Genomic DNA, 24,753 nt, shown 5'->3' on the forward strand with positions numbered 1-24,753 from the left:
TTGTGACCTGAACGACTGGATCAAATCTGTAGTCAAGCACTTCTGGTGAGCCTGTTTATCTTGTAAAAGGAGATGCAGTGTTGTTGTAGTAAAAATGACAGAGCCTACTTCAACCATATTTGTGGTGTACATCATTGGAATGGCAATATTGTGTATCACAAGTGTTCTCATGAAGACCTTAGTCTGTTTCCTGTGTTCTTATTTAAACCGAAGTTGAGAGTACGCTTTTTTAAAAAGTGTATTATGCCTTTACGCATGTGCCACAGTGTTGACCAGTACTAAACGCTCAGCCTGGTGTTAACTACCAACTGTTTTCTGTGTATCTATTTAACCTTTGCGATAAAGTTTTTTTTGGTTGTTACGCCTCTGCGCATGTGCGACACGGTTCACCTTACTAAGCGGTTAGCCGGATGTCACAATAAATTTTTGAGCTTTCTCTGAAACATATTAGCCAAATTCATATGGCGCGGTCAAGTTCGTCTGAATTCACTTGTAGGGAAAAGATCATAATGCCAGCGATTGTTTTGGTATGCTTGGCTAGACGAATAATAATCGAAGAAAAACGTTGCATATTGCAATAGTATATAGTTTATTTATGATATCAATTATTAAAGTTTATAAACATGGACAATACAAAGGATGATAGCAATTATAGCCGTGAAGAATGTTCAGATTGGCTAAAAAATATAGGTCAGTGAGTAACAGGAAGTTTTTTTAAGAACTGCAGATAAAAATAAGAAAGTTTATGCGATATCATCGTTTAGTAAAACGTCTAGAAGACAAAGCAAATACAAATTACAAGTTTAGTTGTAGCTTAGATCCCACAGATATTCCTCCAACTACAGCTAAGTGGCGTAAAAAGGATGAGGATCTACTGGTAGTTTAGTCCAGCAAGAAAGGGCTATTAGAATGTTACAGAGAGGAAAGATAGTAACTGTTAAAACTTTAGTTGATAATTCGTGTACATATGTAAAAACACTGAAGCAAGGCCAGCAGTGCTTTTTTTTTAAAATTGGTTACCCTCAAGAAGCTCATTGCAGTTGTGCAGTTGGTGTAAGTTTCTTATGTTGTCACGTTCTTGCAGTTTTGTTATTTTTAAAACATTACGACACTGGCAATCAAATTTTGGAACTGACTGTGACACAACAGTTACAAAAATGGCATCAGCGGTCCAAAAAAGGCTCTATTCCAATGGTTCCGTTACCAATAGGTTGTTTTGAAATTTCATAATTGCAAGTTTCTTGATTAACCGGGTGATTTTTTCTCGGATTCCGTAAGCCTTTTAGTCTTAAAATTCAGCATTTCCTTTTTCCAATTTTTTTCTGTATTGTAACTTTGAAGGGTTGCGTTTTTTAGAAGAGAAATATGAACTAGATTTTGTTAGGGTTCTTCGTGCTTCTGATGAGGATGGAATATTTATATTTTGGTTCATTATATTTCTAGCAGTTTCCAACTTTTGTTTGGCATTTCTTAATCTTTTTTCTGTGAAGTTCTGTAGCTGTTTTTTTACCAAATTCATAGCATTCTCATATTTCTGTTCAAGCTTTTGAGAATTTCTTTCTGAAACGACAACATCTGGCAAGTCTGTTACTGATAATCTCTCATTGGAGCTCCAGTTTTCACAGCAAATATACCCATTTTCCAGTTAACACCGTCTGTTTTTAAAATCGATTTTAAAGATTCTAATCTTGGTAAACGATAAAATTTTAAAGGCTTTCCATAATACCCAAAGTTGTGTGGTTGTTGAAACACAAGGCTGATGCATAAGACCACTTAACCATTTTTGTTGTAGTTTTTAGCTAGCTAACGTTTGTAATGACACCTTCCAGTATATTCGGAAAGGTCTTAAACTATACCAAGGTCTTTAACTCTTTAACTAAACCAAGTGTTAAACTATACGATTATGCAGCTAAAATAATAACGTTATAACATAATAAAAAGCTGGACGTTTTGTGTTTGACTCTATTTGCTTCACTTTAGAAGCCCAACAAACCCCCCCTTATGGATTTTTTTTCCCCATAAGCAAAACATTAGCGTCCATTCTTCCGGCCTATGAATTTGGCTAATTCCACAAAATTTGCTATTACGAGTTTTTATTTCAGCTAAAGTTGCAGTAAAGTTATTTTTTTAAAGAATATTACACCTGAAACACTATGTTGAGTGCGCTTTGCTCGACTTACGACATTCTACATGTCTGTACTAAAGTGGTCTACCTGGATGTGTGACACAGTTTACGGTTCTTATTAAGCACTCTGGTTGTTCATCGCTAGGTCACACAGTTTTTGTGGTTTAACCCGGCGTTTTGACGCCGGCTCCCCAGCTATTTTCTATGAATACCAACAGCGACAACATAAAGTTTTTTTATAAAACAATGTAACCAAACTGAATCTTAGCAATTTAAAGAAAATTAAGCCAAGTCAACACAAAACATAATATCTTTTCGTAAATGTATTCTTTTGAAATGCAGACATATAATTATACTTTCCTTTTCTATAAGTTTGTATACTGCTAAATGTTATTTTGAAGTTTTTGAAACAATTTTGTGTTACGCACCTGCCGTGTGAACAAAGAAATTTTTTTTAATGCGCCATTTGATACTATTTTGGTTACATGCAGAAACAATAGAAGGGAGATGATTGGTTTATATTAAAAATGCCAATCAAATACGAAAAGGAAACATTGCAGGGAGAGAAACAGGTCTACGTACACAACACGTGAACTAACTGACTTTATGTGATATCTTTTTAACTTAATAAAAGGATAGAAAGTTAAACAAAAAAAAGTTGAGCATATTAAAGTGATTTGTTTCCAGAATTTGAATTTATTTTAATAATATAATACAGTGTTGGCTGCAAAAAAAAAGACACAAAAGATTATTTTGCGGTCTCATGGGTGAGAGTCTTCAAACATCACTCGCTCAATTAGAAAGAAGTTGTTTTCAAAGATAGCATTATTCACATGTATGTCAGAACCTTGTTATCAGAACTTTTATTTATTGCTGTTGAAATTGTTAGAAAAAGATAATATTAGATTTGGATGATATTATTAATTTGTTTTCTTTTTTTTATCATAGCTACTTTCAAAAAACTGGTAACTTAATAAACCACACTATTCCTTTCCCTGCGATTTATTTTATTATGATTACTTGTGATTGCTGAGGTAAAAATAGATAATAAAATTACAAAAACACCAGAAACGAATTTTTCATGTGCCGTTGTTACAGACGATCCGTGATAATTATTATGTTTATATTTAGAAGAAATGATTATTAAGGGCTTGCTTGCTTTGCACATTGAAAACATAAAAAAGTACATTTTAAACCAAATTTCAGCATGGCCTCATACTTTGGAAAGTCCCACTCAATTAATTTTGCAAGCATCTACAAAAAAAACATAGCTTTGAACAAATTAGAAGACTAATTACGCAATAATATGTATATACTTTTATTAAACCCCCGCATTTGACCCCCTGTTTCTGGTAAATGGCACCTCGATAGACCAGAGACCATCCGCTTTCTTGATGTACAGATATTGGCCTTTCAAAAACTAATAATGGAAATTTCCGCACAAAAATTACTAGACTAACAAAAATTGCTCGTACTATAAATTATATTTGCTTTTAGTTAATTCGTTTTCTTGTTTGCTTAGTTTGAAATATCAAATTTCAATTTAAAAACAAAATTTCTTGAGCAAAAAAAAACTCACCCTTGACATTCAAATTCCCAACTGTTTGGCTTCACGCCGGCTGTTTCTTCGGGAGTTCTTTAGGTGCTCTACAAGAACTGTCCCGTAGACAATGATATAGCTTCACCTCTTCAAAGCTGCATGAAAGTTTTCCTCTTCTTCTTCTTCTTCAATTGCTTTTTCCTCTTGTAACTATTGTTGAGGTTGCTGAGGCCGTTAAGATGATTGTCGTTGTAATGAACATTGAAGAAGTTTTGACTTTTTTGCTGTCTTAACTTAACTGCGAAACATAAATGTCTGACCACCGTCTTAAATTTCTTAGCTAGTGCTGTTTACCATCATAAGGAGCTAGCTAGCTACTTGACAGCGTGACTCGAAATATTTTAAATTTGTTCTTGTGTGAAAATATCACTTAAAAAAGCGGGATTAAATTGGTTAGTTTATTTCTTTTTTCACATTTTCTGGACGGAAAGCACGGGAAAAGTTGAACTTGTATCAACTATTTCCAGAGCGGTTCAGAACAGGAAATTTTTTGATCGCGTGATGTAGACATTGCAAATACGCATGCTCAGATACTTTTCTGCTTCGTTCCGTTCCTGTCCGCAGAAAATTTTTTGTAAGTGGAAAGTAGCCTTAGCTTCTATACAGGCACTCGCAGTTTGATTTAATAGAATGAAAAAAGCTGGTTTCTCCTTCTGTTTTTCTCACCTTCAAGCTTATACAGAGAGCTAAATTCTCTTAAATTGTTTTTAAAAATTTAAAGCAATAAAAAGATGTCGTCGAAAAATAAAACTTGGTTCAAAAACAAAGTAATTGTATAAAAATAGAATAGAAAAATGATGGGTTTGTGTTTTATCCAAGTTTGCAAGAAATGCGGGGCGATTGGATTGGAAATCAAGAAATTTCGCCTCGCAGAGCGCGCGGAAATTGAACGAGGTTTTAACTATGATGACGAAAATACAAGATGCAAATAGGTCCTTTGGCGAGTATGTTTTTTTTTTTTAATAATTGATGTGTTTAAATTAAACAATTGCTTGGCAAATAAATCAAGTAACAAACAATTGCCACAGTATGAATTTAGGTCCTAATTATAGTTTGTTTGAAATTAAACCATTTCAACTTTAACTTACAGTGGCGCTACCTAAAAATTTGACATTAAACAGTCATTGAACAGACTAAATATATTTACATAACTCTAAACTAAAAGTAAAATCTGAAATAAACAGTTCGCTCCGTATAATCTTATTCAGGTAAACAATAAACTAAAGTTTTGGTCGTTTTCCCTAAGTAGCTGAACAATGTTGGGACGAAGTGAAAATCAAGAAGTTTAACCGAAAGAAAATCATTTTTATGCTAATTTCTTTAGGTTAGTCTAAAAACACCTCATAACAAGTTCCGAGTAAACAACCAATTTCTTAATGAGGTTACACCAATTGAATTTTCGTAGCAACCTTCCATGGTTGTCATACTGCGCGATAAAAATATTTTTGGAGTACTTTTTCCTCAAGTTTTATTTTACTTTCTTTAAATCCTAGTTGTAAATTTTCTTAATTTGTATCGTCTTTCTGTTTATGTACCCTTTTTATTTTTTAATTGAATTTGATATAAAAGTGTCAGATAGTAAGATATGACCGTAAGATTCTAGATTTTACAATAAGAGGGGTTGTCCACGAGTGCTTTACACTCCCTAGCATCACATTACAAATGCGATGCATCTCCATTTTTGTATGGTTCCTGATTATATTGAAAATCTATGTATCTACTTTATTGTCACTGTTGAATCTACTAGCTACTAGAGATCATGCACCTTGAGTCCGGCGTCAGTGAATTTGAGGCTGACCCTTGGTTGACATTACGTTATTGTAGCATGGTCCGCAGCTTCAGTGGCTATATGTGTTTTTGAGCGTTTTTTGCTATAGACTAAACTTAAGATACTTTCACATTTTACACATTTAAGAAATATCTTTCCCTTCCAGAAGGTTTTTACTGTTTTATAGACTCACTGTTTCTTCTCGGGTTTTGTTCACAATATACTGCCATTTTTGATTTCCTGTCACTCGCCAACAGATCACGTAACTATGCCCATTGCTTAACTTAGGAATCCCCACTGCTGACATCAGCACCTAAGACAATTGTCGCCATATATTATCGCATATTAACTTTAATGTTACAGTGTGTTCTTATATTTTGTACAACATAATGTCACCATTACTACTTTATTTTTTAGAACTTATTAATTTTCCTTTAATGTCCGTTATATTTTTTTGTGATACTTCTGGATTCCATTATTTGGTTCTCATTTAAGCTATTTTAGTTGCGCAAGTACAGTAACCGATAAATAACTGCCTAAGATATCAATCTTTATTCTCATAACGCTAAGCAGAAAAGATTAATTTAGCTACACTATTACTGGCATTACTCAGTCGGGGATTGAACCCGCGACCTTTCCCCAAAAACCAAAAGTTCTAACAGACTACCAGTCGGTTAATGGCAGTGTATTGGGAAATTTTCATACACGATTTTTTTTTATAAGCAACTGAACTCGATTTAAAAGTGGCTTCTTTTTCGTATTTTCCCTTTTCTTATAGAAACACTGAAAAATTTAATCGAAGAAAATTATCGGAATTTTTTTTTACACCTCGTTTTGCATAATCTCGAAAGAGGAGACGGGAGAAAGAATGCTATAAAACATTCTATTTTTAAACATCGTAAAAAAGAAATTCAAAGAAAAATATTTTTAATTTGTTGTAATAAAAATTGAAATTTGCAAGCTTGAATATTGGCGATATTAAACGGATAATCATGAAAGTATAAAAGCCAAAATCAATGGCTAACGGCTAAACAATATTGTATGGAAGAAAACATTGCTTTAAATTGAACAATCAAACAGATATTAAATCGATGCAATGGATTATCGAAATTAATCAGTCTCACTCTGACAATATTCAACTCGGCCAAGGCCTTGTCGAACAACGCAATCACGACTGAATAATTTTTTGACATTCGATTCCACTTCATCCAATATCAGTTTAAATATTAACCCTGAATGTTTGTTTTGAGAGGAAATATTTATTTAGGTATGGGACGATCATTTATGGTATAGTGTTGAGAAATTCACCTAATAGTTTCTCTTGTCTTCCCAATTTGTAACAATGCTACTCTTTTTATTTTAGGCCTTCTAAGATATAAAGTTGATTTTCAATCCATGGAGTACGATGGATTGGATGATTTAGACTTCTATGACGACGATGAAGATATTTTTTAGGCAGTTGTTATTTTGTAATAATATTAATACATTAAAGAAATAAACATGTTAGAAAAATGAAAATCAGTTGCTGATTGAAATACTCTCTCATACTATTTTCAAGATAAAATATTCCCGAAGAGGGTGAATTAGGCAAAGTCGCTTTATTGAAATAGATTACATTAAGGGAACAAGTTTTGGAAATTTTACGAAGTTGCATATCGGTCAAAAAGATTCTTAAAAACTGAAAATTTTTATGTCCTTAAACGTATACCATAACCACAAGTGAATGTTGCTCTTGCGGTAATCCGCTTTCCTGTTTTATCTTCTTAAAATAAGGAAATATGATTTCGTCGAAAATTTTTATTGTTTTATCTGAAAATAAGGAAATATGATTTTGTCAAAAAGTCTATTGATTTATCTGTGTTAGAGCAACGGTTCTTGGTAAATCTGACAGAAAACAAGGCAGGAAATGTATGCTTAGGCAGCCTGCCCTGTGTATTCCCAGTGTTAGTTGCATGGACAGAAACTTCCCCGTTGAGCTTACAGCAAAGGTACCAATAATTTTACGTTTATGGTCAGCAGCTTTTATTAGGACATTTTTCAAGCCCTTAAATCTGAAAGTCTACTTGCCAGGGATATGTCAGACAAAGGTGTTTGATTTTAATGAAACGAAGTTTGTAATATTATGAGGTAATATTTTAGCTGATATTTCTCTTAGAAAATTAAACTTTTCTTCCGCAAGAAATTGAGGAAAAGGTTCTGTCTTACCATTAGTAGCTGTCAGTGTAATATCGATAACGTGAGCGGGCGCTATTTTTATGTAGCGAGCGGATAAAATCTAAACAAACAAAAAACGCTATAAAATGTCGCTATAAAAGATACCAAATATGGAAGTAATTCCTTAAAGAAGTTTTGTGAAAGTATAGGCCATAAACATATAGACTTCCTCCAAATGTTTTGCATCTTGAATTCTTCAAAACAAGGATAAAATAATCCATTAAACTAGTTGTTTTAGGCTGTGACTTCATGGATTGAACGCAGTGAGGTTCACGCAAACAACTGATTAGTAAGTACTACAGTCCCACCAAACTCGTACAGGATGTCGGGATTATTTGACCTAACAACACCCTTGACTGTGTTTATAATCTGTTCTTTTCTTGATAACACCGCCAGCTTCACGTGTTCCGATTGGGATGTTTTTGACTTTAATCCAGATTAGCATTATCACCCGCCTTGCAAGTTTTAATAAATTTATATTTTGGGTGCTTTGCCAAAAACTTCTTAGTGGCTGATGCAGTTCCAAATATATTTATGCATGATTCCCAACCTCCATTCTCCACATTTTCCACCAATGGAAAAGCAAAAAAATCGACATAGCGTTTATACCATGCAGTTTTAAATGCATTTGGACAATATTCGATGCACTCAAGTTCGTAAAAACAAAGGAAGACATTTGCATCATTTACGTAACATACGATAATTTTGAACACAGAAGAGAATAAAGTTAATAGTTATGAACTTCAACCATTGGAGCAGTTGAAATCTTGAGTTGTGTTACAGAAAAACGATTAGATTGACTAATTAGCGCGTGACTTACCTTGAGGGCATAATCTTTGCGATCAGAAATTATTGCGACATGTGCAGCAGAGCTGTTGAATATGACCCCTCAACACTCGGGTATGTCCCGTGTCAGTTCAAGACTCAGGACGTGTACCAAAGCTGTTGAAGATGACCACTGGATGCTTGAGTACGTCCCGGATCAGTTCATGACTCAGGACATGTGCAGCAGAGCTATTGAAGATGACCCCTGGACGTTCTGGCATGTCTCAGATGAGTTCAAGACTGATTACATATGCAGCAGAGCTGTTGAACTAGAACCCTCGATGCTTGAGTATGTCCCGGATCATCTCAAGACCCAGGACATGTGTAGCAGAGCCGTTGAGAGAATATTATGGACAGTCAAGTATGTCCCTGATCAGTTTAAAACCGAGGACATGTACAGCAGAGCTGTCGAACTAGTCCTTTGGATTCTCGAGTATGTCCCGGACTGATTTGTTACAACCAAAATTCTGGAGAGAATCGTATATGCCAACTAAACTAACTGCTAATCTCATCAAACAATGCCTAACACCAGCGAAAAGCACAAGAGGCTAGAATTAAGAACGAGCTGCTTCCATTAGCCTGGCATCCTGACAGAGCCCTAGACTGGTGCTTTTCAGAGGACAAGAAAAAGGATCTTGAAAAATTGTGGAAAACTGTATAATAAATGAGTAACAAGCAACCGAAATTAGCACTCATTTAGTCATTATAACCACACTTTTCCAAAAACACGGTCAAACTCTCATAAAAATTATCATACACAAAAACCTTTGTGACGTCACAGCTTTTCATCACGCCTCGTCTCCACAAAATCCGCTGACAAATCAGAAAAAATCCGCTAACAATCAACGCATGCACAGTAGCCCTCAACAACATCAAAATGGTTGTGCTATCATGCGCAAGTTGAGTAGGGGAAATTCCCAACTTGCTCAGCAATCTTCGGACAAATCTGTATATAATAAATGAGTTGGTTCAAGAATACACCGGATCATATCAAAACACAGAAAATGTGCAACATAGCTGTTAAGGAGAATCCCTTTATGTTCATGTATGTGCCGGACCAGTTCACGAGGAAGATCCCTTGTCGCTCGAGTTTATACCATACTGGTTCAAGACACAGGAAATGTGCAACAAAGCTTTCAAAGAAGACAAAGACATGTTCTGGTCTATTCCGGATCAATTCAAGATTCAGGGCATGTGCAACAAAGCCGTTGAATGGCATTTCTGCCTGCTAAGGCTTGTACCAATCAAGTTCAAGACGCAGGACATGCGCAACAACACGTGCCCAATATATAGATGAATTTTGACCACTTCACAAGAAAATATGAGATGTGTATATAACAAAGATGAGTTAGTTCAAGTACGCACCGGACGAGATCAAAACGTAGGAAATGTGCAATTGTGTGGTTGAAGAGATGCTTCATTTACTTGAACATGTGCCAGACCGGTTCAAGACACAGGACATGTGCAATATGGCTGTTGAAGAGATGCCACATTTGTTTGAGATTGCACCAGACAGGTTCAAGACGGAACAAATGCGCGCCATAGCCATCGAGGAGAGCATCAGCATATTCGACTATGTGCCAGATCATATCAAGACGCAAGACATGTGCAACTGGGCGGTTGAAGGGATGCCCTATCTGTTCGAATATGTCCCGGACCGGTTCAAAACGCGAGACATGTGCGAGGCAGTTGTCTCCGATGATTCTAGTATGTTCGAATATGTCCTGGACCGGTTCAAAACGCAAGACCTGTGCTATGAAGCTGTTGAAGAGGATCCCGACATACTAAGGTATGTCCCGGACAGGTTAAAAACGCGATGCATGTGCGATAGAGCTGTTGAAGAGAATTCCTACCTGTTCAAGTATGTCCCGGACCGGTTAAAGAATGCAATAAGCAAACTTTACAACATCCAAGGGACGAAAAGCAAGTGATTTCCAAAATACTATAATAAATGTGCATCAACTGTGAATCAAAACTTGAAATGTTCGAAAATGTAGTAGGTATGATATTTATGGTTGGCGTTGGTATCTGTCTACCACTTATGGCGTTGTTATTAGTGAAAGAATCGTCGAAGGAGAAAGAAAATAAACAAGCAATTAAAGATTTGGATGATTGCGTTCGTGATTTAGAATAGCTAGTATAGTATCGGCGCGACAGGGCTATCATCAATAAAATGGTACTCTGTTACTGGTGCTCCGTAGAACTGTGCGACAAAATATGCGTCAGGTGCCCCATGAGATACATCCCCGCGCAGGTGAGTACAAAACATACGACGGAATCTGGCTTTTTTCATGTCAAAGAAAACATGGCTGCTCATATGGTCGACAGCGGCGAGTACGTGTACGAGGGCTACCTTTGTGGAAATGCGTGCTGCTTGGCTTACATGGAGGAGCAAAAGGTGTATGACAGCGCGTACGAAATGTCGCTGTGGTTGTTGAAAAGGCGCTACAAAGGAAGGGCCGCCCCAGACTGGAGACGCCTCGTCAGATTTGGGGGCGAGTTGACGCAAAAGGAATTCCTGGCAGCGGGGTAGGGAGCTCCTAGGTTATCTTATAGCCCTTCAGAGCTATAAAATAAATGGAAGAACAATGCAATGACTGCGAACGCGTGCTTGACGAGTACGATAGGTGTAGCTGCGGACGAAGACTCATGATAAAAGCTAAAATGTTGTGTTGGTGCTGCTATCAGGAGTATATCATATATAACGGGGGTAGTTGCGTATGTGTGAGGAGAAGCAATCCTTGGACCTCATTGAAAATTCAATAAAGAATGCTAAAATTTGAGAACGAATTTGTCAACCCCAGAAATTTCTACAGTTTTGCTGCTACTTTTACAGATATCAATTACATCAACGTGGACTATCTAACAATGTCAGATCCTGTTCCTGCCAATGGAGGTAAGGATAATCGTTACATTGTAGGGTCTCATACACGAGACCTCGTAGTAGCCCTGAGGGTAAAGACGCCCAAGATCTGGCCTCCGCATGGAGTAATCCGATACAATGCCAGTGCTGTACCAGCGATGAGTATTGATTTCGAAGAGTATCCCGACTGGGTTACGAAGTATCGTCAAATCTGGTTCAAGATCGCAGAGTTGATATCTCAGAAATTGACGACGGAGCCTGTGAAAAAAGAACGTTACGTCAACACCAAGCTCAAATACTACAAGGACGCGATCACGACTAAACTCCACGGTATGCGGGTACCTGACAATGAACCCTGCCAAGTCAGTGCTATCCTGACTATATCATCCGTGTATATGCAGGGCAAAAACTACTACCCGCAGGTACATGTTGTGGAATGTAGGTACAAGGACTTTAAAGTCGAATGGCTGCTAAGTGACGACTAAATGGGTTACAAAACATATTAGGGTTTATAACAGGTGGAGAATCTTGATACCGCTTGCATACTGTACAGATTGCAGTTTTTTTAAGACGTCATTTCTACCTTCCTCCCTACTTTTCGCTACAAGCTAAGCACGTTCTCGTTCGTTGATAGGTTCAACGATCCGTTTAACACGCTGTCGTATTTGCTCTTTCAATACCTCATAACGCTGTTGTTCTTGCATAATGAGGCTGAACTCGTAGTCGCTGATGACTCCATTCTCAATTGCTTTTGGGATTAAATCGATTATAGAGTTCAGCTTTGTCTCTCCAAGTAGCCTTATAGTTTCATGTTTCTTGGATTTGACACCAAGCCTCTTTGAGGAGTTCCGCAGACCTGCCTGTCCAACCCCTACAGCAACCGTAATGCCTCCCATCGCTACACATTTTTGTTGTGGTGATGTTCATCTATCAGCATAAACTCGAGACAATCCGTAGAACACTTAAAAGGAAGGTATATCGGAGTGTCAAAACTCCAGGTCAGCATGTCCCCCAAGCGTTTAACTCTTTGGTGGGGAGCAAAGCCAGAATTTTGGACTTTTTACCATCAAGCAGGCAGTGGTTTTCGTCCAACTGGGGGGCAAACAAGTCGTAGCCGAATGTAAACGTCAGTCCTGTAGTATGCATCATAGTCACCCTTCGTGTACTACTTTTTACTTGGATCGTAGGGTAGGCCCATGAGCTCTTGCAGCTGTCGATGAATCACCACCGTGTACCGAATACTAATAGATTTCAGGGCAATTCTCGTATCCTGGCCTAGGTAATCCTCAAATATTGTGGATTTTTCAATGTCGGTAATGTAGAGTTGCTTCATGCCTTTCTTAGAAGAAAGGGATGAATACCTACTCGTATAACCCCAAGGCAAAGTACAAGTCCAACAGGGGAGAATGGCCCCTTGGTGTCACGAACTTGGAACATCAGGACCTATACGTGTCTACAGAATCACACATTTCCATGGCCTTCCCCGAGTTTAGCAAATATGCCATCAAAATTCTAACAAATTTGTTGAATGACTCTGTTAGAGTTGACTGGACAGAACAAGCGTTGGACTACTGGAATATCCAGGTTAATTTCGCAACCCATTGCGCAGCAACGGCTTTAGGTATCTGTGCCAACCACATGACGGGTTCCGTACTCCTTGTCAACTCGATCTTAAAATTCCATGTTTAATACCACATGAGTCGTATCCTGGCAAAAATGAGGGTGCCAATGCCATTTGACGATGGTTTCTCTCAGTACAAAATCCATTCTCAACCTCTGGATACGCACAAGTATGTCGCGAATACGGTGCGGACCCTAACGGTCTGTACAAATTTAAAGCAGCCATGTCGTCACTCACCAACGGTTCGTGGTGGCCTCAGGTGGATGGGGACTACGCAAAATTTATAATGCCAACAAGTCAGGGTCTTACGGTGGAAGGCCTGACAAGATTGTGTGAAAGTATTCGCGCCTACGTGGTCTTGTTGCTTGGGTCGCAGTCGGGGGCCAAGGCATCCTTACTCGGTTCCAGTGCGGACAACTATACGGCCAGGCAAATTCTGTTGCAAAAGTTTGAAAGTATGGTGCATCGGGAAGAGAATGTAGGCCATGACATAACACAATTTCAAAAAGTGCTGCAATATGCCACAACACCGGTTAATTTTGCTGTTATGCCCAGCGTGTACATGTTGCCTTCTGATATGAACCTGCGTATAGGTAAAATTGAAGGTTATAACAACAACATCTTGATCGCACCTGCCAATGTAAGCGTTGGGGTCCAGGTTGACGTGAATAACAAGCCTATTGCGAAGCCTACGGAGCGGGCAATCAATCATGCGGCAGCATACTACACCTTCTAGACATACTACACCTGCTAGACATACTATAAAATCACCCTTTATGCATACTATCAAACCAGCCTCTGAACACATGGAACCCCCACAGGGGGTACCACATGGGGATACGCATTTATTACGGCGAGAGTAGGGCTCATCATTGCCTACATCTGGCTTAAGTAAAGTCTAATGTGTTTCATCAACATATTAGACTTATTTTCTCTTTCCAACATAGGCCACAACAAAAGCAACGGCAGCTGCTATTGTCACGTACAGATGCTTGGCTGCATATTCGACAATTGTTGCTGCTACTCTGAGAAAGAACAAGACAACTGTACCAATAATCCCGGGTAATGCAGCACCTGCCTTACCTGCCAAGTATTTCAGGAATTTCCCTTATCTTTCCAGCTGCTTCTCTACAAACCCCTTTCCTGCGGCACTTCCTCCTGCACCTCCGGCACCTTCCCCTGTGAGTACGATGGTGCTTATGGGTAGACCAACAGCCAAGACGATACTCGCTATAGTCAGACCCTGCTCTTTGAAGAGGATCTTGAGCTTTTCAAGCAGAGACGTGTCATCTTTGGCGATTTTTATCAGGGTTTCCTTGATGATTTTCAGATGTCTGTAGATTTCCGAAGAAAGTAGAACATGTGCTTCTTGCGTGGCCTTTTTTTTATCCTTCAGATAACCTTTTTGAAGCATTTCGAAGCCCTGCTTGTCAGAGGCTCATAGGTAAGGTAACCCCCATCGCGATGCACAGCGGAGCCCCAAGACCAGATCCTAATGCACCAAGGTCACAGCCAGTAGGGATAAAGGTAACCCCTAACAAGCCGTGATCACAATAGCGATACCATGACCCATGCATCTTGAGCTTTTTCGCGAGTCCATCACTCCCTTTGATCTCCTTGCGAAGATACTGTGAGATCTCTTTGATCTTCCGGAATTTGTATACCTGACTTCCACCCTGCATAGGGTGGTCGTCCGGCGCGGTTGGTGGCAATGTCGGATATAACTTCATACTATCCATCTTTATTACTAGCGCAGTCTGTGACTTATACAAGGACCTGTATAGTGATTCCTACAAAAGATACATTTTTATCGTGATGAGACTCGTCAATGAGCATAAACTCAAGCCTGTCTGTTGACCCTTTCAGAGGCAAAAAGATAGCGGTGTCAAAATTCCAGGTTAGCATGTCTCCCCAAGTTGCTTCCTTGGTAGGGAGTATGGCCAGCATCTTAGACTTTTTACCATTAAGAAGATAATCGTCTTTATCTAATTTAGGCCAGAAACGTCGCAGTCAAGTGTAAACGTCGGTCTTGTAGAATCCATCGTAGTCGTCCTTCGTGAAATACTTCCCAACGTCAGCCACACCCATAAGCTCCCGCAGGGGTTTGTGAATGACCACCGTGAATCCCTCATTTACACAGAGCCTGCATCAGCTTGCTTGTTGATAATACCAGCTATATCCTTGATCCTATACAAACCATTCATGAACTCGATCCTGGTAACCTTTTGGTCAGGCCCTACCTTTCTTATGGTGAAATCGTTGTTACTGTAAATGTTCATCACCGTCGGTTGTATACTAATCGACCTTAAAGCGATCCTCGTACACTGCCCAAGATAATTGTAAAAATTATGGCCTTGTCGATATCTGTGATGTAGAGTTGTTTGCTGTTGCGTGTCATCTTTCTTCTAGAAGAAAAGATAAACATTTACCCATATAACCCAAAGGCTAAGTACTAATCGAGCCAAGGAAAGTGGCCTCTGGGTATCGCAGCAATTAAACATCAGGATCTGTACATATCAACATACCATCATATCCCTGTGGCATTCGCAGAGTTTCAACGGCTTACTTTAACGACCCCATTCGAGTTGTATGAGCTGGTCAAGAATTGGTTTACTTTTTATTGGATTACGGCGATAGGGACCTCTTTACCACTTATCAACAACATCTATTATCACATGCGACGTATACTTAGAAGGATGAAAGTGCCCATGCCGTTTGACGATGTCTCTAGCCGGTACAGGAGTCCTTACTCAACATCTGGATTTGTACAAGTGTGTTCTGAATATGGTGCTGATCCCAACGGTATGTATAAATTCAAAGCAGTAGGGGCTTCACTTATCAACGGGGAGTGGTGGCCACAAGTTGCTGGTGACTACGCCAATTTCATCATGCCAACAAGCCAGGATCTTACCTCACAAGGATTGACCAAACTTAGTGAGTCTGTAAGAGCGTACACGGTATTGATACTTGGCTCACAGGCACAAGCAAAAGCGTCCTTGATCGGATCCGGTGCAGACAACTACACGGCGAGGCAAATCTTATTACAAACTTTGAAACTATGGTACTGAGGAAAGAAGATGTAGGAGAAGATATAACAACTTTCCAGCAGGTGCTAGAGTACGCTCCAACCTCAGTAAATTTTGTTGTTATGCCCAACGTTACATGTTGCCTTCAGATATGAATCTTTGTATTATTAAAATTCAGGGATACAACAACAACGCCTTGATTGCACCGGCTAGTGCAGATCCTAGCATCCAAGTTGATGTAAATAGGGCAAAGCCTGAGGCCCATGCGGCGAAACTAGTTGCGAAAAAGGCACTACAGATACAGGCTGCACAAACGCCTACGCAGCAACGCAGAACACAGTTATAAATGCATGACGACGAAAAGGATGTATTGATCACAACAGGAGTAGGACTTATTTTAGCTTATATATGGGTCAAGTAAGATGCTAAATGTAATTTTTGTGTCTACTTCCGAGGCACACACAAAGGAAAAGGAAATGCACACCATTGTTAGGGTTGATGAGGGTGAGTACTGCTCATTCTATTGATGGATGCGATAGCGAAATCTTTACAACGTTTACCTCTCTTTCCAACGTTTGCAAGAGCGAGTGCGATAGCACATGCAATAGCAATGTACAAGTGTTGCGCTACAAATTCAACAATCTTTGCCGCCACTCCGAAGAAGAAGAAGACAACTGTACCAATGATTCCAGGAAGAGCTACGCCTGCTTTGCCTGCTAAGTATTTCAAAAACTTGGAAAGTCTATCAATTTGTTTCTTCACAAAGCCCTTATATGCCACTTTCTACCGCTGCTGTTCCTTCTCCTCCTGTCACCGCTAGCACGATGGTTAAAACCAGTAAACCGATGGCTGAAATGATATTTGCTATGGTAATCTCTTGCTCCTTGAAGAGAATCTTGAGCTTCTTAGTAAAAGATGTATCATCTTCTACCATTTTCTTTAATCGCCTTTAACTGGCTCTGAGTCTTGGTTGATAACAGCCCATATGCCGCTTGTACAGCCTTTTTCTTATCCTGTAATTTTTCTAGATCCTCCCCGATCTTAGCAATGTTGTGTTCCAAATCTCTTGTTGCTGTTCGGATAATCCAGGCTGCACCTTCTTTGCCTCTAGTCTCTTTATCTTGGCTTCTGCTATTCCGATGTCGCTATCGTAGAAGTTCAAGGTTTAACCCCTTTTTGTTTTCGCTCAGTAAAGTTGTCTTCGTTGAAAAACGTCTCCGATAAGAGACTCTCTGTATAATCTAGAACGTTCTCAAGGAGTGGCATCATCTATATGTCGTCGTTGTTCTGTGCATCCTCAAGATTATTTAAAAGTTTTTAGCCCATGGCTTAACTTTCCTTATTTAGCTTAGTATACTCCGTGAAACCTATGGCTGACAAACGTGTTGTTCCTAGCATCTGTTTTATGACACTAACTAATCAGAACTCGCCGTTCTTTTTCATTATCTGTGAATTTCAGTATCTTTCATTATATGTGAAACATGATTTCTATAGTAGGTTCTATAGTAGGTTCTATAGCAGATTTCTATAGTAGGATTATTCTAGGAATTTCGGAAATATTTCATAACGATAATGCACCTTAGCGCTTAGACCAGGCCTAACACTCTTTTCTAAAAAAAATTCATCACAGCTTATGTTAAAATAATAACACAGATAACAACCCTTCGTTACCCTGTCCAGCTTAAATATTTCTCAGCAGTTTTATTTTGCGCAAAAAGTTTCCAGGTCTGGTCTACGGCTTACCACATGCACTTTCCTGCCTGTCAATTTACGTAAGAGGTCTGGAAACTAAATGTCACAATAAAAATCGTCTATTCCCAATATAAAAACTTTTGAAATGGGATATGACGTCATGTTCACAGTTTATTTCTTCCAAGAATGTAATAACCTACAACAAAATATGTTACTATCAGTGAAATCGTCCATATTCAGGAAAAAATGATGTAGCTATAGCTAGACAGCTAGTAGCTATTTAATTCTACGTGTCTGTAGCTAGCTCTTAAAAACATTCTACACATAGCTATTTACCTAGTTTTCGAATATACTGAAAGAATGATAAGCAATAAAAAACCCATAAAAATACAAAAGAAAAAATTAAACAATCTTTTCCTGCATCTTCCGCTTCCATTTTTACCAGTTCTGGATTTAGGAGCGAAAACGTCTAAAAGCTATAGCTTTTAAGTCAGTAGCTCTCCTCTATGGATGATTTGTTGTTTAGCGCCGCTACATGCAGCGTAATACAGTGCCATGTTCCAAATTGCGCGGTAGAGCGTCGCTACCTTGCAAGTTGCACGGTAGAACGTCGCTACCTTGCAAGTTGCACGGTAGAAAGTCGCTACCTTGCAAGTTGCACGGTAGAACGTCGCTACCTTGCAAGTTGCACGGTAGAACGTTGCTACCTTGCAAGTTGCACGGTAGAGCGTAGCTGCCTTGCAAGTTGCACGGTAGAACGTCGCTACCTTGCAAGTTGCACGGTAGAACATCGCTACCTTGCAAGTTGCACGGTAGAAGGTCGCGCTACCTTGCAAGTTGCACGGTAGAACGTTGCTACCTTGCAAGTTGCACGGTAGAGCGTAGCCACCTTGCAAGTTGCACGGTAAAACGTTGCTACCTTGCAAGTTGCACGGTAGAACGTCGCTACCTTGCAAGTTGCACGGTAGAAGGTCGCTACCTTGCAAGTTGCACGGTAGAACGTTGCTACCTTGCAAGTTGCACGGTAGAGCGTAGCTACCTTGCAAGTTGCACGGTAGAAGGTCGCTACCTTGCAAGTTGCACGGTAGAACGTTGCTACCTTGCAAGTTGCACGGTAGAGCGTAGCTACCTTGCAAGTTGCACGGTAGAGCAATGCAACCTTGCAAATTACACAAGGTATGCAAAGGGGGAATTATTAAGGTTGTTGTGCAAAGTTTTAAAGGCACATAGAAACCACCGTGGAGATCAGCCTTTAGACACTTGCATGTGCACCATACCTCTTAGAGCCTTTAGCCATTTCTCGAAAATACCACTTAAAAATTCTTTTGAAATCCCTTTAGGGAAATTCATTAGAATTATTCTTAAAACTTGAAAGTCACAGCACAACTTTATTTCGTTGAGAAGAATCATTTCGCAAAAAAATGTTAAAAACTTTTGCATTTCGCATCAATAAATCATTTTATGTAAATTTGCCAGCCCTTAAATTGTCAAATTAAATATTTGTACTCAAGGCGTAATGGCTCAGTTGGTTAATGCGTCGTAACGTGTACTCAAAGGTCGTAGGTTTGAATCCACCTGACGTTGCAATTGACCATTTGGGACATAGTTCGTTAGTCAGTTAGGAGTTGGAAACCAATACTATCCTCTTTGCAATAGCAGTAATAATCCATGATTTATTTGTCCTGTCGAGGAAGAATAACATTAAAATTTGCCTATTTGTATATAACTGCTAAGAACGAGATAGGGACTCATATTAAGGAAATTCGTAATATAATTAACATAACTGTTACATTAATTGCCATAAATACTTTATGACGTTTCAGTATATGCAAATCAAGATGTGTATCCAATTTTAAAGGTTTCGAGTGAATGGCCAGGGGCGCTTATTCGAGTTGGAGCGCTTATTTAAAATTTCCGTTCTCAGGGATGGGGGGAGGGGCGTTTATTTAAAAGCAGCGCTTATTCAGAAGTGGGCGCTTTTCGATCTTTGCAAGCAAGCAAGCTAGAAACGTCATAAAAGTATTTATGGCAATTAATTTAACAGTGGTGTTACAAATTTTTTAAAAATTAGATCCGGTGTCACCGTAAAAACATACTCCCCTAAAAGTTTACTCCCCAGTAATAATTTACTAGGAAATAATTACTCCCCAGGACTTATTTCCCGGGATATTGTTACTCCCGGGAGTATCTATTTACCAGAAAATTATTACTCCCCGCAGGAAATTTTTACTCCCCTAAATAAAATATGACCATTATTATGCTGTTTGTAAAAAGAATTTATTAAGACAACTTACAGTGGACTACCGAAAGAGTTAAGAATCCGGTCGGGTGGGTTTGGCTTTTCTTTTTCAGTGGGATCAAAAAAATCTCTCTATATATATACAAGCTTTTATAAGAAGCAAGAGTTGTTTAAAGAAATGTCAATACAAAAAGCTCTCAGAATCAAATGATTTTAATTGTATATATATGCAGCTGAAGTTGGCATTAGAATAATCATTTCAAGATCATTTGATAATCTATTTTCTCACAATAACTACAACTTTACAACGAAAAGCTGTAATAAAATGAATAGGAAATAAATTTAACAAAATAACAAAAAGTACAATCGGTTTTGAGTTTAGAAACAAAATGTATAGCTAACAAATCACGAGAGAAAAAAATTTTCGGTGCTCGAAATTTTATAAAATCTGGAAAACATGAACCGCTTGAGCTTAAAAATTAATAAATGAAATAAATAATAGATTATTAGAGCTTTAAAGAACAGAATAACAAACTTTTGACCTTGAGCTTAAGAACTTATCGGCAAAAGTAAAATATAGTATTTTGTTGTAGATAAAATAAACGTTTGAGTTTAAAATATGTATCACACAGAGTAAAAGTAACTGGAGCTTGACACTCTAGAAAAACATAGAAAAAGAACTGCTTAAGATTAGAAAATCGATAAAACAAAGTATAAAAAAATTTATACAAAAATTATGAATAAAGGAAGCTCGCGCATTCGAATTTGCAATGGAATGTCTTCATGAGAGTTAGTTTTACTGCGAAAAAAAGTACTTCCCATTCGTGGGAGTTAGTTTTTCCTTGAAAAAAGTACTCCTCCATTCATAAAAGAGTGATTTCAAGGGAATAATAATTTCCGTGTGGGAGTAATTATTTACGGTTACACCGGGAAGGGGGCGATTTTTCGAAAGGGGCGCTTATTCAGAAGTGGGCGCTTTTTCGATCATTTATAGTAAACTATTGTTTAACTATTCGTAGTATCAAATTCTCATTCTATAGCGTTTTCTAAGCAGACAAACTGTAGCAAGGAACGTGTTTTCAGAAAAAGTGCCCAATATAATTTAAAACGACAAACATTTCCTCAGATATAAATCAGTAAAAACATACTTATCAGAAATTAAACAACATTTTACGGTTGCATTGTTTATATATGGTTCTGTTAAAAATGTTAATCTTTTCATTTATTTACTGTTCATGTTCACACGCTTGTTAGCATTTCGTTACACTCGTCTTGAAAATCTTCATCGTGTATGTCTTCGTGCTGGCGGAACAGAGTCATGCTTCTGGATGTCATTTTTACGTCATCTGGCTTAGAAGAACATCGCCGATTAAACAGAAATGAACACGACGAACCTCGACGGACAGATGTGGAGTACGTTAAACTTTCTTTTATTGGCAGTTTTAAAAGAGATTTTCTTATCGTTTTACGACGGATTAAAGTTTCTCTAATATTTCTTACAAGTGAAGCAATATCTTTTCGAAACTGTTTTGTTAAAATAGCATAAAGAAAAGGATTTGCACATGCGTTGAGAGGAAATATAAAAACTGTCAAGACTTTGGACATCCATAAATCTGACAAAATGGAACTGCCAAAAACAGCTGACATCGCTGTTACGCTAATGGGAAACCAACATAAAAAATCTGTGGCAACTAATATGGCCATCCGCCTTGCCACACGTGTGTCACTAGAGTTCCAAGCATTTGATCCTCGAATAAATAAATAAATTTTAACATAGCATGCTAGGATTATAACAAAAGCCAAAGTGTTGAAAAGCAATAAAAACACTAAATACACCTTAGATGATAATTTGTCCTGTTCGAATGGTAAGCAGACACTGTATTTGCTGTAGTCACTGAATTTCGTTTCGCTAAATAAATTAAGAGGTAAAGCTGCTACACCTGCTGAAAAAAGCCAGCCTACTGACATAACAATGGCAGATTGGTTTTTTGACATTCTTCGCTCAACATGCATTGAGTTTTTGATGGTGGTAAATCTTTCAATAGTGATGGCAGTTAATGTGTACACAGAAAGTTCGCTTGCAAATACTGCAAGAAAGCCGGCAATTTGGCAACTACTGCTGAACTGCCATTGAAGTGCATGTGAACGAAAATCACCAAGAGTCATAAGGTCAACAAATGCTAAAAAACCCAAATAAATCCCCAAACAAAGGTCTGCGAATGCCAAATTTATGATCAGATATCTTGGTACATCCAGTTTTCCACAATTAACTATTAACACAACAAGTACAGTAATATTACCAAACACTGCCAGTAAAAACACAACCCATACACAAACACGAAGCCATTGCTTTCCCATCAAGTCTTCGCACGGATAAAATTCATTTGGGCTTGGAACACAGAAGGCATCCACATCGAAATTTTTAATAGCATTATAATTCCTATTTTCTTCATCCTCTGGTTTGTTAAAATAAAGTTTTGTTCCGTTATTTAACCATCTTAAGTGGGGTTCTATGTTGTCTATTCCTACAGCGTTATCATTTGTGTTAACGTAAAACCTGTTGGACAAATTCTTACCATTGTTATATTTCTTCCATTTTGAGTTACTAGTTAAAATGCTTGCAGACACTTCATGATTGATTTGCTGCACTTTTTTCATAAAGAAACAGCAATGATAATTATACACCAAGGTTAGTCTCCGGGCATGAGGCATCTCTTCTTGAGTGGGAAATTTTTCAAGTTTCTTGTTTCCGACTACATTAATTTCATAAATTGATTCCAAATATTTTCGAGGAAAATGCGTTAAGTCGTTGTATGACAAATTCAAAGTTCTTAAATTTTTTGTGTGTTTGAAAGTGTTTTCCTGAATACCACGAAGCATATTTCGATCTAGCAACAAAGAAGTCAAGAAAGAGGAATTAAAGGCAGTTTCGCTTAATTGACTAATATGATTATCAGACAGTGAAACGTGTTCTAATTTTTTCAGTTTTTTGAACTGTTCACCGATTGTTTGAATTCTGTTTCCATAGAGATCAATATCCTTAAGATTGATACACATAGAAAAATCAGGCAAGTGCTTGATATCATTCATAGCTAAATCAAAGTGGCGTAGTTCTTGTAAATTGTTGCATATGTGTGATGGTATCTTTTTTATTGAACAATGCCTTAAGCTGAGTTTTCGAAGTTTATGTGTACCATTAAGGTTTGGGAATTCTGCAATGCGAAAATGTGATAAATCTAACTCCACCAACGAGGGTAGGTTACTGAAAGCATCACGGTCTATGCGGTCTATTTCGTTTTGTTGCTGTATAATTTCCAAATTTTGAATATTTTTTAACCCACTAAACGAATTTTTCGGAACGTATGTGATGTTATTTAGTACAAAGTCAATCGTATTTAAGGATTCGCATTTGCTTAAAGCGGGGAATCTTTCTAAACTGCAATAACCAACCGATATGGAGAGTAATTGTTTATTTTTGTGACAAAATTCTTCTGGTATCGTCAATTTTTTTATGTTGGCCACGCTGATCCTTCTGATATTATGAGTTCCGTCCAAGTTGGGAAAAGCATTTATCTTAACATTATAGTAGTGAAGTTTCAGCTCATCAAGTGATCTCATATGACGGAAAGCGCTTAAGCTGACTGCGATGTCTTTCTCTTGGTCCTCTATTTTTAATGTGTTTCTTTCATCGAAGATTTTGACATTTTTCAAAGAAAACATATCACGAAATGTATCATCTTCTAGGTGAGTGATTTTATTTTTACTTATGTCTAAAAATGATAGTTTCTTCAACCTTTTAATAGCTCGTGATGGAACTGACTTTAATTCATTTCCATGCAAAAAAAGTTTATCTAACTTGTTTTCCAACCCCCTAAAAGCATTGTAGTCGATTGTATGAATGTTGTTTTTACTCAGTCTGAGATATTTCAACCTGCGTAACTTCTGGAAACAGTTTGGCGGCAAATTGTTAATCTTATTTCCATCTAAAACCAAACGCCTTAAGTGAGTTAAATATAGCAACCGTGGAACTGCACTTATATTGTTAAAATCAAGGTATAATTCCCTCAAACTTGTAAATATTTTGAAACTGTCTGGTTCCAAATTTTCCAATGTAATGTGGTTGTGTGACAAGCTAAGTTTTTTCAAATTGTAGAACATTTTAAAGTTTGACGATGTAATGGTTTTTATGTTATTGTAAGTTAAGTCAACCTCACTTATTCCATCACTGTAATTATCGATCACTGAATAAGGTACATGATTGTAATTTTGTCTCGAGCAATCTAAAATGTTACCTGATTTCCTACACAACTGTATTTCATCCACTGCTAAGCACACAAGAAACAGCCCAAGTAAAAAGTAACTCATTGCGATATACGACAGCGTCTTTACACAAACTTTTGTACGAGATTAAGTTTTAAATTTTTTACACAACTGTTCAAAACTCTGACATTGCAAGACAAAAGGAATTTTCTTCTATGTTTTCTTAGTACACAAAAATATCATTGGTCAATATAATAAAACGTAAAGTTGTAAAACAAAAGGAAAAGCTTAAAATAGCATAAGTAAATAACTTGTTGTTTAATGTTATGATTTTTCTTTTCTCAAATAACATAGCAAAGTAACAAAGAAAAACACTCCGTCTAACTGTATCACGTGATATTTGCAAAATTATTATTGTGTAGAAAACGCAAAGACAAAAATCTCTGATTTTGTAAGAGCGAGGAAAACGCTCCTATTAAAACGTGGAACGACTAAGTATCAAGAATTAATCAGAAGTAGG

At 37.8% G+C, this 24,753-nt stretch overlaps 2 protein-coding genes across 3 annotated transcripts in view; one reads left to right on the forward strand and one right to left on the reverse strand.

Moving 5' to 3' along the window:
* Nucleotides 1–7,011, forward strand: part of LOC130645040 (eukaryotic peptide chain release factor subunit 1) — a 60,586-nt gene extending 53,575 nt beyond the window's left edge. For both annotated transcript variants that reach the window (XM_057450890.1, XM_057450891.1), the window contains one exon: nucleotides 6,857–7,011. In XM_057450890.1, coding sequence (XP_057306873.1) covers nucleotides 6,857–6,948 — 92 coding nt within the window. In that variant the 3' untranslated portion in view covers nucleotides 6,949–7,011. The remainder of the gene's footprint in view (nucleotides 1–6,856) is intronic.
* Nucleotides 7,012–21,071: 14,060 nt separating this feature from the next.
* Nucleotides 21,072–24,409, reverse strand: LOC130645045 (lutropin-choriogonadotropic hormone receptor-like). Its single transcript, XM_057450894.1, has one exon. It carries the CDS (start codon nucleotides 24,336–24,338, stop codon nucleotides 21,213–21,215), a length of 3,126 nt encoding a protein of 1,041 aa, XP_057306877.1. The 5' UTR covers nucleotides 24,339–24,409; the 3' UTR covers nucleotides 21,072–21,212.
* Between the last annotated feature and the right edge of the window lie 344 nt (nucleotides 24,410–24,753).

This window comes from Hydractinia symbiolongicarpus, chromosome 5 (genome assembly GCF_029227915.1).
Source record: "Hydractinia symbiolongicarpus strain clone_291-10 chromosome 5, HSymV2.1, whole genome shotgun sequence".
NCBI classification, from domain to species: domain Eukaryota; kingdom Metazoa; phylum Cnidaria; class Hydrozoa; order Anthoathecata; family Hydractiniidae; genus Hydractinia; species Hydractinia symbiolongicarpus.